Consider the following 15,160-nt stretch of genomic DNA (forward strand, 5'->3'; position numbering starts at 1 on the left):
CTAAAGTTCGTAATCTTATAAAATGCACATAGAGGGGAGATAAGAGCGCAAAACGGTACCTCCTGAAGAACCAAGATTAGAGGAGCAGCTGGTATCGCCAAAGCTGCAATAGTGCAAAAGGTTCTTGACTTTCAGACATCCAGCATTTTTTGACAAATTACTGAGAGGGCAGAAGTTTGAGAGAAGAAATATCTCCTGAGCACGTGTGCTTTGAATAAATTGCATTGTGCATTATGAGGCAATATTCCAAGGCAGCATAATACAACTGTGGAAATTGTTTATTTTCATCCATCCTCCTGCCACCATTCATCCATATTCCTGCCAGCAAATACAATGACATTGTTTCTGAGACAGCTGGGAAATGTTCTAGTCATCACCCCCAAAACCACATCCTTGCCAAAACACTGTACACTGAGACTGGGAATAAGCCATGCAAGTTCAGACCACAGTGAAAACAAAGGAAGAAAACAAACAGAGAGACTACTTTGAACACTCGGGTTAAATAGCTAAATTAATGATGCCATGTCACTGTCACGTTAGCAAGGAAAACTAGAAAACTTGGCTTTGGGCTGATGCTGAGGTTTGAATAATGTCACATCAAGGTTAACTTAAAGTGTTGAAAACAAATCATTGAGAAATTACTGATTTGCAACTTTAATTATGTGATGATACAGTGACTTTTAATGACTCAAGTTAGAATATCGACCACCCCCACCCAGTCCTCATGAAAAAGATGAACAAACATTAATTTCTACAAAAATAAAATCAGGCATCTTGAAAGAAAGAGTCCAGTTCCTCCGTCATCTCGGCCAAACCCTGGGGGGCGTTTGTTGCTGCCTCTCGAGCTGCACTGGATCCTCTGGCAGCGGAGTTTTCCTGCGACCTCTGTGGAGTGTCCATCTCACGCTTTATGTCCTTGCCTCCGCCCAAAATTTTCTGGCTCTCTATAAAGTATTGGTTGGGGTGATTGAGTGAGAAACTGGCGTCCTCAATCTGCTCAACAAAAAGAGAGAGAGAGAGAGAGAGAGAGAGAGAGAGAGAGAGAGAGAGAGAGAGAGAGAGAGAGAGAGAGAGAGAGAGAGAGAGAGAGAGAGAACACACAGAAGAGGAAAGACGAGAAAAGAGGAACACAAATCTTAGTTCTCACAGAAGTGGCAGGTTGGTGGCATAAAAGGTGACCTAACATTGAATCAATCAGTGTAAGATGATTATGTAGCATCTGCCTTATTGGGGACAGTGTGGAATGGTTTGTTAATTTACAAACAATTTACTAATTTATTAACAATGAGGACAGCCGTCTCTAATCGCCAAATAAGCGAGCTAAGTCCCCGGCTAACTATTCCATCAGCGCACAATGAAAAGATGAAATGCCCTTTCAGGAAATAAAAAGTCAAAATCACTCTTTGTCAGTAAAAAACTATGAATCCATTAATAGATGAAGCTCGAGCTCTTAATCTTTCTGTGACCTTTTCCATAATTTTTAAACAATAGTGATTGATGTTTTCTAAACCTTTCATTTTAAGAGGTAAATGTTTGAAATTACTGTGATAGATTTGCACACAACAGTATGATCGTCTTCCATTAAATTAACGTCGGTAAGGAGACATTTCACATTGCTATTCCTACCTGTTGAACCGCATGAGTGAAGAAAGTAATTGTGTCAAATATTTTTTTGAAGCATGAAACACTTTAAGGAAAAATACATAGGGATTTTACTGCTTGCTAGAAAAATATTATAATATATCTGCAGTGGGAGCTGAAAGGGATGTTGATCAATACTGACTACTTCTCCAGCTGCTGAGATTTATCACTTCCCAAAGTGAGCCTGAACGCTAACACATAACGTCCCTGCTTTTATCAGCATAGTAGCTTGGTAGGAATGTGAATTCACTGTGTACAAATTGCCCTGTGAAGCAAGTTAATTAATTTTACACATGACTGCAGAACACAACATCTTTGTTTGTTTCATCACTTGTTTGCATGGGCTAATTGAATATACATGTAATGACTGTACGCAAACACATGAGCCCAACATTTTTCATTAAAGTCAATAAGCAGCGAGCCTAGCAGCACAGAGTCACAACGGCATATTCTCCACAGAAGGGTTAAAGGAATTTAAGGAATAGTTTGATATTTTGGGGAAAATGCTTACTTTGCTTTCTTAATTAGTTACGTGAAAAGGCTGATAATGACTCGTCTCTGCACATTAAGATGGAGGCATGTGCGGATTATCTTAGCTTAGCTTCTTAACTTCCTTTAAAACCACAACTTGTCGTTTTTACAATTACGTTTGTGTACGAATTTAGCAAATTACACACAATGTGTTAATTAGTGGCCTTTAGAGATGCTTGTACTTTAGTGGATTTTTAAAAAATGTTTCAGAAGAACCAGGCTAGTGTTTCCTCCATTCCCAGTCTTTACGCTACGCTAAGGTAAGCGTCACCTAGCCCCATACTTACTGTACAAAAATGACGTTGAAATTATCATCTCATATAACTCTCAGCAGTAAGTGCATTATTAACGTAAACATGCCATGTCCACAAAAGTGTCCGTTTCTGTAGTTACTCTAACAATTCAACCACCTCCCACAACTTTAATGCGGTTTAAAAATGGTGCATTAGTTGATGAGCTGTGGGTGTCACTATGTGTGATGCTATTTTCCAAGGAGTTGTTCATATTGTGTTTGACAGCGTGTAGTATTTTCTATTGAAACTGAGTTGTAACAGCACGTGCGTGAGTTTCTAAAATCACAGCAGTTTACACTTTGGTATTCCCAGTGGTTTGGTGCATGATATTGCTTTAATACTGTGGAGTGACGCCAACAACTGATGCAGAGTCCAACCTTGAATTTTTATGAACCGATCCAACATGTAAACTGTGTGCCAAACTCAGCTGAATGTCACAAGCAAATATATTGAGTTTAAGTCCCCCCCCCCATCACTGCTTTTTTTTCCCCCTAGTACGAGGACCTTGAGTGTGACTGAAAGGGAAGATGACTCAAGCATGCAAACTAAAAAAGATTAAATAAGTATCCACAGGGGACAAAATAGATCTGAATGCTATAATAAACATATAAAAATTAAGTGGCTATGACAGCCAGCTAATGATGGGGGGGATGACAGTTCTGGGTCTCCGCACGTTCACGCATGACAAGTAAAGACCAAGCCCCTGCCTCTGACACAGGTAGCCCCGGTTACTCCCTGCTTCAAATCAAATCTGCACTTACATTGTGTGTCAGCTCAAAGTATTTCTGGCACGCCAGCTGATAGTGCATTCCTTTAATCAGCTCCAGGATCTGCAAATAAAAAAAGGTAGAAAATAGAAAAAGAGAAGTTCCAAGGTTTAAATTTGACTTTTTTCTTAGTTAAACTGTTGCATTTTAGATACTGACAGGACATTAAAGAGCACACTGTCATCATTTTGTGGTGTTGCAGGCCTGTATTCAAAATTGTTTTAATTGGCTTTCAGTCAAATACCTACCCAAACATTCCTCATAAATCATAATGACAGCAGTGAATACATCCTTCAAGAAATCGATGCAAATTTAATGAAAACAGACAGGCTTATTTGGGGCTAATTTAAATATTCATGCCTAAGTCAAGTATTTGTAGAAAAAACATTGGCAACGATTACACCTTCCAGTCTTCCGGTACATCTCAATTTTGAGATTTTCCAATTCTGTCTGTTCTTGTTTTCTGAAGCACTGCAAAGTTGAAAATGAGGCGTGAGCAGACATTTCAAAGTCCAGACTTTGGTTGGGTCACATAAGAGCTCCCACATTCTTGTACCAAAACCACTGTGGTGTTGGTGCGACTGCATACTCAGGGTCACTGACCTGCTTAAAAATAAATCCAAGGTCTTCAGCACTCACTAAGAGAGAGACTCTTATGAAGAATCTGCCTGTACCTGGCTCCCTCATTACTCCCTATATTCCTGAAGGCTGCCTCCAGTGTGATACTGCCACAAGCATGCTCAACACTGGGGCTGCTATTAGATCTGTGATGAGCTGTTCCCTATTTCTGCCAGATATTGCAGTTTTTATTATTTTGTTTAATAAAATACCAGTAACATTTGCAAACATGTGCACTAAAGACAGATAATAAAGTGCAAACACTAGAAGTGTACTGAGTTTTATTGCTATTTTCTCTCATGCAAAAGGGACAATTATAACACTGATGTAATATCAGTACTTGACTTCCTATTTGTGAGCTTTACTCTGGAGGGTCCTTAGGGCAATAGAGAAACAACATGTCAAACCTCCGCTAAACACCATCTTTACATTTTTAGGTCTTTCAGAAATAAACCACAATAAAGCAAATTATTATGCTTTTGATACATTGTCTATGTAGATTGCCACGAAAGTTTGTACAGCTATTCATGGAGGTATCCTAATCACTTTTGTGATCCTGACTTTTCATCTAGCGCCATTATCAGGTCATTTTTTGAATTTGTCCAATACATGTACTTTATGTCTAATGCTAATAAGCAAATGTTTATTATGTTAACATTAATATTATGTTAGCATGCTAACAGTAAACTAAGATGGTGACCATGGTCAACATTATAGCTGCTACATCAGCATGTTAGCATGTTGAGCATTTTGTTCAAAGGATCGATGCAAGTACAGCCTCACAGAGCCGCTGGCATGACTGCAAGATGATAAGTTTTGTTAGGCTGTAATCTGAAAGCTATTATTAGCACAGTCTCTGTCAAAATGTTTATTCTTCTTAACAAGTCTGCCACAGGTTGGTGTCTGCCATCTGCCATGCAGTTGTTTAATTCGGTCCTGCCAATACTTTTGACTTTTGTAGCTGCTATATTGTCTACTAAGGATGAAACTTTATCAAGACTCAATGTCCAAGGCCGTGTCTAAGACCAACTGCTCTCAGCCACTGGGGGCCTGGTGCGTAGTACCATTTGCCAGTTTCTGAAATAGTTTTTTTATTTGGCAGATTTTATGAACCCATTCACAAAATCATTTTATATTTGCTGGCTAAAGGGCTATCCGGCCATTCGAAAGACCTACACCTGCAGACAGGAGGGCACCCACCTGATTGACTCCAGTGGGAGAAACCTTGTAGAACTGAAGCTTCTGCTTCAGCAGTTCGGGGTCGCTGTGTCGGAATGGGCATCCTACAAACAGAAAATCAAATTTTATTAAAATAAATATAAATAATAGTCTGACTGATGGGAGTACACTGAAATACTCAGCATGTGCATGTGAACACTATATATGTCAGTTGTATCACTATTACCAACATACATTGATTGTCTAATAAAGTTTCTAAATTCAACTGAGTTGCCTGCCAACCGCCATTAAACTAAACGAAGAAGAACTGAATTGCATCACGCCCTTGTTAACTTCATTGCTCATGGTCAATTGGTTGCTTGCTAGGATGGCTGAAAGTCTTGGCACCATTTTACAAAAGCCAAAGATAAGGAGGAAGTTCCATCCAAGTTAATTTCTTGTAACGGAGGGAACACACCGTCAGTGCTAAAGCACTTGAACGTTGCGCATTAGTTAAAGGCAAAATGCAGTACTTTTGACTGCTTTTGAGCCGGAACACCGCCAACTCCGGCTCCTCCTCCACTCAAGGTATGCGTGCACCCCAGCTTTGGAGCAACTGATCTTTGACAATTATAATCCATAGACCCGGAGGCAGAAGCAAATCAGTGGACAGGCATATAATTTTCGGCGGGGTACCTAATTATGATGTCAAAATTTTTTCTGCTTTTTTAAGCAGCCAACGTGCACCAGGAGATACATCATCTAGAGGGCATGATTAAAGGTTTTTACCCAATCAACTTATTCATCAGCAGTCTTGCTTGTTGTTAGTATCTTGGTCACATGATTTGGTTCAGTTTATCTGTTATTGTTTAGTCAGCCTGATCAGTCATAATGGCTGCCAGAGGTGCAGTAATGAGTAATGTAATGAGTATTTATATATTATAATCATAATGTATAAATTATTGAAAGTATATATGAGTATTGTCTTAATATGCTGATGAAGAAAATATAGTGTAATTGTGTTTGTGGAGTTTTAAACTGGAGGAAATGTTAGTATGGATATACATAAACAGTAGGGGTGGGGGGAAAAATTGATACAGCATAGTATCGCAATATTTTCCGTGGCAATATTGTATCAATATACAGATGTCAAGCATCGATCTTTTATTATATAAATAGTACATGAGAATTTTACTTTTTGGTACTATAATAATAAAATCAATTTCTTTTTCAGTCCATGAGAAAAAGAGTTGGGAAAAGGGTAATGAATTGCAATATATCACAATATGTTTAAAATCGCAATAATATCGTATCGTGAAGAAGGTATCGTAGTAATATCGTATCGTGGGGCCTCTGGTGATTCCCACCCATATAAACAGATATTATCATGCACAGGTATGAAGATTATGACACTATAACCATATCGTTTCCTGCAGGGCATCCCAGTTAGCTCATTTTATGGCAGCAGAAAGGCGATTAACGTTATGGAAGTGAGAGACAGGATGAGAGTGGTCCTCAAACTTTTTCACATCAGGGACCCCCAAACTAACACAAATTAGACCACGACCCCCCATTTGATAAGATTATAGTGTAAAACATCCAAGCATTAACTTGCAAGATCAAAAAAATTGGAAAGGAATAACATATTGATGTAATATGATGCAAATCTATTGAATGGTTGTGATATTTACTAAAGGTAGCATGCTAACCAGCTAACTTTAGTTTGTAGTTGCCTGCAATGCCACTTTGTACCTCAAGAGTCACTACAGTGTTCAGTATCTGTATGAGCAATCCACAATACCTAAAACAGGCGGACTTTTCATTTTAAGATCTATACACACACACACACACACACACACACAGTAGCATAGTTATTTTAAAAACTAGTTTGTGTGGAAGTGGTTCTGACAAACAAGAATGTATCTCTTCTCTTCATGAAATGAAACATTCAAATGTTAACTATTTTGACCTTAATAGGGCAACATATCCTGGGAGATACAACTCATAAAATCTGAAACAAACAAAATATTAAAAATACATATTGTTAAAGGTTTTACTTGGTTGCAAATAACAAATAATAACATTATGATATTTTTTACAACTCATTTTCCACTTCTGTCTGCTTAAGGGTTAAATCACATTTTCTATGGGCCAAACAACAATTGCTACAACAGTTTTACTGCGATTTAAATAGCCTAGAAAAGTATCGACAGTGGTATCAATAGAGATTCAGATCATTAAGCAGTCTCGAAAATGGTATCAATATTAATAAAAATGATACCCATCCCTACTTATCACATGGGTAATGGCTTCCTCCAACTGCCGTCAACTCACCGTGATGGTCGCCTTGGCTGGGTGGGTTTGATAAAATCACCTTCATGCAACTGTAGGGGGTGTAGTCTGCTCGCTTGCCTTCTTTGCCAAACATGTGGCGAATGCCGTAGGCATATGCTTTGTCAAACTTCAGAGGGAAAGAAAGGGAGAAGAGGGGAGCGAGGAAGAGAAGGCATTAGTGAGGATGAGAGTGTAAGAGGGACAAGGTTGGGGTGAAAAGAGACATTGTCATACATCATGTCAGTTTCGACAGGGTGTTTTCCTCAATGAAATATAGAGCTATTAGAGAGAACCTGCTGTAGAGGTGTCGCCACACTTGAGATAGTTGAATTATGGATACCGTAATATGGCCATCTTTCCTTATCATTGCTTTTGCCCCTTGTCCTGCAGAGCACTTTGATACAATATGAAGAGTATGTTTTAAATAAAAGAATACATTTATGAAATCCAAATACGACGTGCCAGTATTTAGTGTAATGCGCCCACCTTTCCTACCTAAAAATGCAGCACTTCAATATTATACCAACTAATACTAACTAATACCGACATACCGGTATATTACCAACTCTTGTTTAAATGTAAATGGGCATGCATATAGTCCTTGTTAATGAGCTTGTATTGCGCTGAAACAATTAGTCGATTGACAGAACTCAATTTACTCAAATACTATAAATTTTAAAGGTACTTTAGCCCCTTTTCCACTGCACGGTACGAGCTCGACTCGCCTTTTTTTGGTTTTCCATTGGGCAAAAGTTGTCGTGTACCTGCTTCCAGGTACTTTTTTTTAGTATCACCTCCGTCAAGATTCCAAGCGAACTGAGGCAATACAAAAATGGGACGTGAAAACACAGCAGACTACTGGTCTCACTGTTATAGAGACCGCTGCAGCAACAACGGTAGAGACATTCTGAGTAATGTTGAAACTTTTAAACTTAAATCAAGAGACAGCTGTGTGTGTGTCGCATTGAATATTTAGTCGCGGCAGTTGTGTGTGGCGTTACTAAGACGACTAGCTATCTACAATGGAAAACAGAGGACGGCGGGCTAAAACCGAGTCGAGTAGAGTCGAAAGCCAGGAGAGTTGAGCTGGTACTGGTAATGGAAAAGCGACATTTGAGTAGTTCCATTTTATGTGAATTTACACTTCAATTCCACATTTCAGAGAAAACTGAAACTTTTTACTCCACCACACTGACAGCTTCAGTTTCTAGCTACAAAAAAACCCACAAAAAAATAAACACACTGTACAGTTGCGCCCCTTGTGACATTTCAGAAGTCTATGAGTTGTTTGCAGTTCCAATAAAGACGCATTTCTCCTGTAAACCTCTCAGATTATTTCATTTCATCATATTTGAGGCCAAAAATGGTAAAATTATACATTGTTTGTCAAAAAAGCAAAGACTACAGAAAGGTCCTGGAACCAATATAGATTTTTGTATCAGAACTCGTGTTATGCTCCTAGAAAATGTGTTTGTCACTGCGTTTCACCAGTTCAATGTAGTTTGCTTATTTTTGTCACCATGGCAACCTAGGACCAGTGTATGCTGGGAAACGAAAAGAAAACTGCCATGCTGTGATCTGCTACAGTCATGTGTGAGCTCTCCCAGTTTCTGAGTTGATTGCTCTTCATTCTCCCTCTTTGCTTAGGCAAGTATTTTTCATTGTGTTAAGTTATCACCTATTTTGAGTTTCTAAGAATATTGTGATGGCTAAGACGCTAATTAGTTTACGCTAGGCTAAGTTAGCTTTATGTTTCATTGCAGCTAGCTCAGTTGTGCTTTATTTTATAAGCTACACAGCTACGTTAGCTAAGCGGTGCTGCTTACCTGTTTAGCTTCTTTAATGATATAAACATCTCATTTTACTGTTACAGTTTCACAAGATTCCCAGTAAACTTCATGGAAGTGAATCACCTGTGTCCTGGAGTTTCTTGGGAGTGTTTAAACTGAATGTAAATGTAGCCCATGACAACTTGTTTTTCCTTCATTCCTTGCCCATTTCACAACCTCACAACCCGCATTTGTCACCATTGATAAAAATAATCAATAGTTGCAGCCATAGGCTTACATATGATCTCCATTGTATTTAAATACAATGTAAGAATACATAAATAAGAATGTTAAGTAACTGTATCTTTATCTGGATTTAGTTTGTTTAAAAGTAAACATCCTTTTTTGATTTACAGTACAGCTCCAAGTTATTACTGACAAACAAATCCTAACTGCATTCATAGTTGGACAAAATTAGGCCTTGACTAATCTTCTTCAATGTATATATAGCCACAATGCAGCAAGGCTTGAACTTAATCAAACTATGTGAATCCCTGATTTAATATCTGGAAAAGCTTATATGATCTCCAAAAAGCAAAACATTAAAGTCAAGGACACAAGTAAACTGTGTCAATCCACTTTATAGTGGCAGACTTCTGAAAAGCTTCATACCATCTTCTGTGATCGTTGATGGGGGTCATTCTAAACCATCTCCACTGCGAACTCCTTTTATATGTACAGTGCTCATGTGCGACCATTAAAAATGAATTACAGGGACCCCTGCCTCTAAAATCAAATGGCAAAATACACACAGTGCGCTTCAACAATGGCAGAACACAATCACCATGACTGCACCCATCATAACACATTAATGTTGCAATAAAACACTTAAAGTTGCTAATGTGACAAGCTGCAGTGGTAATTTAAAAATCCATAAAATGTTCTTTAAGTACAATAAATCAAATATTAATTATGGAGAGCTTTTAAGGATTCAAGAGGCCATTTCCTGATTTAAGACCCCCCTACTCTATTAAAATGAATCTTGAAACTCCACTGGCACTAAAGTGTGTTTAATATGCATTATGTGAAATAATTAGGACATTAAAAAAATCCTATGTGGTCTTAAAAAGTGATACAAAGAATTAGAATTTGATAAATTTTTTACTTCTTTTTCTTCCAGGTGAGACTGAGATGGTGTAACTCATGAAACATTGTGAATAAATATCAAACCGCAAATATGGATAAACCTTAAAACCAACACTAACGTGTAAAAACATTTGATTGAACAGGTTTTGACTTGCCATTTTCTAAAGACATGATTTATCCTCACAGTCGGACAAACTAGTCCCCTTAGCAGATGTTGTACAAGGCATCCTGCAGTTCGTTTTTAACTCGTCCAATTTTTTTCCCTCACTCATAATGACTGCAAGTGTTCATTTCAATCACCAACAGTGTTCCTACACTTCAGCCTGCACTTCAGATAATCCTGGATATACTCTGATACAGCTGACCTCCAAACTGAGGAAATTCAGAAAATCAGAGCAGAGAGTCTACACACAAGCACAAAAGATGCATTATAGGAGCAGCGCCGCAGCACATCTAGTGCACATCTTGGCTCATGGGGCTACATCACTATAACATCCCTCCACACTCTAGGACACATTCACAAAAACCTGCGGCAGTGGAGACAGAGAAATAGGACACAATCAAAGGGATTACGTACGTGTGTGTGTGTGTGTAAACTTGGCATGGCTTCTTAGGCTCAGTCCATAGTGACTGATATGCCTGTAGCTCCAATTTCTCATCTATGTAATACCATTTAAACACTTCCCTTTTTAGTCTGCACTACAGGCCTTTTCAAAACCTAAAAACAATAAAAGGTGAGGGACTATAAAATACTGCAAGTGGACACATGTATAAGAAGTTTGATGTTGCATAGAGGAGAAAAGGGCCGCTTTTTAAAAAGGTAATTTCAAACACAATGCAAGTAGAATTTTAAACTAAAAAAGGCAATGGAGACAAATAAGAACTGTAGAGTGCTTAAAACGCTGTGACAATCCTGCCCAGTTAAAGAGTCATTGGGGGAAAAAATAATTTGAAGCAAGAGTGCTGGACTTACATATAAATGAAGGTCCAAGCCTTTGCCAAAAGAGTTCACACAATGCTGATTAAGCCCATCACTGCCAGGTAAAAATCTCTCTGCATTCGTTGGTTATCAGTGTTTTATCAGTGTTGTTGTTTGTGTTGTTTATTATGATTGTATAGTTTGTGTTAACATGCTCCGGCAATGTTGTATTATATGCAGTCATTCCAATAAAGAAACTTGAATTGAAACTGAACAGAGATGACAAAACTCTCTAGGAAGTATGACAGAGTTTATGGCGGAAAAACATATGAAAAGGGGAGACAATCATTTCGAACTGCAGGTTTAACATTCTGATAATCTAGTTTTTTAGTTTTATAAGTTGTACCTGTTGTTATGTAATTACAAAAAGAAAGGAAAAGCACATGTAAATAATACAATTAATGATGGTTGGATCCATCCCCTAAATTTGATTTTTAAATTATTGTGACCAAGCACCAAGTACGTGAGCAAGGCATTTTAGAGTTAAAATATTAAAATGTCAGTGATCTCTGGTGCAAAAACTATGTAAAGACGACCTCAGATATGTCTTTAGTATTTCTGTACTGCAATTTCTTGGTCAGCCAACACATATAGTCATACAGATATATATGTCATAAGCTAATTTCAGCTATATAACCCCCTCGCCTAGCCCTAGTGTGCGTAATTAAACTTCTTCTCATTTTGTTGTTGACATTTTGTTCAGATATTCTGTTTATTTAAGGATTGGGATCATTTACAAGTTGTTGCAATATTAGCACTATTCTGCATGCAACTTATCTCAAGATAAATTATGCCTTACTTTGTAGGAATCCCAATCAATTCCTAGATCCTCAAGAAAGAATGACTATCTAGTTGAACATTGTGGTTTTGTATTTTATGGATTTAAGGGGGGGAAAAAAAGCATACTAACATAATAGTCCCTCTTAATCTCTTGAATCCCTCTTGGATCTCTTGAAGAAGTGAGGCAGATCCAAAAAAAATAAGTTTCAAGGAAAGCCAATAAGGCGCATGGGGCTACTTTCAAATGTACTGAAAATACCAGTGATAAAAAAATAACATGGTGTTCATTTGTATCCAAACTTTAAGGGCAGTTAATATAAATTGTCATTGCAATGGATCTCTTCCATTGATGGAAAAGACCCCGGAGGAAACCAAACCTATAAAAAGGTAAAAATGGTGTCAGTTTGTGGAAATTAATTAACCTGAAGTTAACATCTGTAAAACAAGCACTTCAGAAGCAGTCCTACCCCAAGGCAAAAAGCACACACTAAAATGTGGTACAAATAGACACTCCTCCAAATGAATAGGCTAACTTCCGTGGCAAGAAAAATGGATAGATCAAGTTGATTTCATCAATTTGCTCTCTCCCTCTAGTCTAATATTACATTGCCTTTTCCTCCAGGCCTCCCTTTCGGCATCGCTGCCTCCCATCTTTTTCTCTGTGCCTGTCGCATACTAATGAGCAGGCTTTGTGTAGCATGCCACAAAGTGCAGTCCCTGACTTAACACATACATCATTGTGAGAGCTGCGATCTGGTCAGCACCATTCTGCTGCCTCTCCCGTGGAACAAGAGCTGCACTTTGTGCACAGCCATCACACTTTCTCTGGGAGCTTGTACATAGAACCTGGTCACCAAAGACAGCTGTTACATGAATCCAGTGTACTGTAGTTTCCCTAAGCCTCTTACTGAGGGCCAATAAGAGATATTAGGACAGGAGAGACTGAAGTCAAGATGAATGGACACTGCTTTATAAGTTGGAAACATGCTTTAAGAGGTTACAGCAACATAGCTGCTTACTCAGCTATTGTGTTTTTGTAACAACACAAATCTCTGAAATGGCTGAACTGAAAATCTATTAGTTTTTTTCTCTTTGCAATTAACAGTTAAACCAGCAAGATACTTATTGGCCAACATTTAGTTATCTTATATAGTGCCATGACAATATATATATATATATATTTTCAACTTAAATGAAAATCGTTAAATGTTTTAGACACAATGTATATGACCTATAGAGCACATCAGGTTTAGATTTGTTCAATAAATATTCAACTTGCTAAAATTCTTAATATAAAAATCTCCTGACTTCTATGCATTAATTCTTTTGTTGACGTAATTTCATACCATTACACAGGGCAACAAGCATGGCTGAAAGCAAATGTAACATCACCACCTCAAGAAGAAGCACCTGTTTGAGTATGAGGAGAGCCAAAAATCCCTCTAGGAAAGCTCAACAGCTATTGTGAGTGCTAAACCAAAAATATGTTTGAGTATTTTGTCATATCGTCAACAGTTTCATTATCGCAGAAATACCCTGAAACATAGTGATATATTTTAGGGCCATATGCCCCACCTGTAGTATATATATATGACATTGTCTAGCCTACAATGCTGTGTGTCTAATTTGTAGATAGCCTCTTTAGACAAGTCTTGCTGGGTTTAAATACACTGCTCAAAAAAATTAAGGGAACACTTAAGCACACCTGTACAATGAAATGGTATTTGAGCAGAAGGCAAGTTAATGGCTCATGTGGGTGCTGAGTGCTCTGATAGCCTATGGAAATAAGCTGTTTTCAGTGTGTTAGTTCAGCTTTTTATGCTTCTGTACCTCCTTCCAGAGTGAAGAAGGCTGAGCAGGTGGTGTCCAGGGTGGAGGTGGTCACGGATGATCTTTCTTGTTCTGGAGAGGCAACGAGAGTTGCCGATGTCATCTAGGGAGGATAGAGGGCAGCAGATTGTCTTTTCAGCTGACCTTATTACCCTCTGCAGCCTTTTCTTTTCAGCCGCTGTGCAGTCCGCATGCCATACAGTGATGGAGTATGCCAGCGCTCTCTCAATAAAGGAGTGGTAGAAGGTCATCAGCAGCCTCTCCTCCAATTACACATCAGATCTCGATGAACGAAATAGTTCAAAGTTAAAAATCATTACCGTACAAAATCACACCGAAAACCAAAATTAAAAATTTTTAATCACATTCAACCTGCGTGACTTCCATCATGGCAACTCATAATGTGACTCAGTAGTGTGTATGGCCCCCCACGTGCCTACATGCACTTCTGAAAACATTTGGGCATGCTCCGGATGAGACAGCATATGGTGTCCTGGGGGATCATCTCCCAGACTTGGACCAGGGCATCCATGAGTTCTTGGACAGTCTGCGGTGCTACTTGGCAGGGTCCGATGCACCAATACATAACGTCCCAGAGGTTCTAAATTGGATTCCCGCCTGGGGAATGTGAGGGCCATTCAATGGCATCAATGGCTTCGTCATCCAGGAACTGCCTACACAGTCTGGGCCACTTGAGGTAGGGAATTGTCATGTCTCTGGCAGTGCTCCTTCTGTTCATTTTCGCACAAAGGAGCAGATTCTGGTCCTGCTGCTGGGTTGATACCCTTCTACAGCCCTGTCCAGCTCCAGTGTAACAGCTCGTCTCCTGGCATCTCCTCCATGCTCTTAAGACTGTGCTGAGAGACACAGCAAACCTTCTTGCGACGGCACGTATGGATGTGCCAGCCTGGAGGAGCTGGACTACTTGTGCAACCTGAATGGGCTGCAGGTACCACCTCATGCTACCAGGAGTGACAAGGACACTAGCAAAATGGAAAACTAGGGAACAATCAGCCAGGAAGTATAAGGAGAGAGCAATTGTCTGTGGCCACTACCTGCAAAACCATTCCCTTATTGGGGGTTGTCTTGTTGTTGCCTCTTCAGTGCACCTGTCATTTTCACTTACACCATAACAGGTGATACATAGTTTCCTATGCTTCCTAATTGGACAGATTGATATCCCTGTTTAATTGACATGATATTATATTGTGATGATTAAGTGTTCCCTTATTTTTTGTAAACAGTGTACTTATGGCCCACAGATTTAGAATAAGCACCCTTGTTCCATAGATTCTTGCTGGAGGACCCAATGAC

At 38.9% G+C, this 15,160-nt stretch overlaps 1 protein-coding gene across 2 annotated transcripts in view; it reads right to left on the reverse strand.

Annotated features, from left to right (window-relative positions):
- Window positions 1-260: 260 nt before the first annotated feature.
- prim2 (DNA primase subunit 2) overlaps window positions 261-15,160 on the reverse strand; it is a 38,034-nt gene continuing 23,134 nt past the window's right edge. For both annotated transcript variants that reach the window (XM_046070467.1, XM_046070468.1), the window contains exons 11-14: window positions 7,343-7,469; window positions 5,051-5,133; window positions 3,227-3,295; window positions 261-993 (exon numbers count right to left, since the gene is read on the reverse strand). In XM_046070467.1, the coding sequence (XP_045926423.1) occupies window positions 766-993; window positions 3,227-3,295; window positions 5,051-5,133; window positions 7,343-7,469 (507 nt within the window). In that variant the 3' untranslated portion in view covers window positions 261-765. The remainder of the gene's footprint in view (window positions 994-3,226; window positions 3,296-5,050; window positions 5,134-7,342; window positions 7,470-15,160) is intronic.

This window comes from Micropterus dolomieu, linkage group LG15 (genome assembly GCF_021292245.1).
Source record: "Micropterus dolomieu isolate WLL.071019.BEF.003 ecotype Adirondacks linkage group LG15, ASM2129224v1, whole genome shotgun sequence".
In the NCBI taxonomy this organism is placed as follows: domain Eukaryota; kingdom Metazoa; phylum Chordata; class Actinopteri; order Centrarchiformes; family Centrarchidae; genus Micropterus; species Micropterus dolomieu.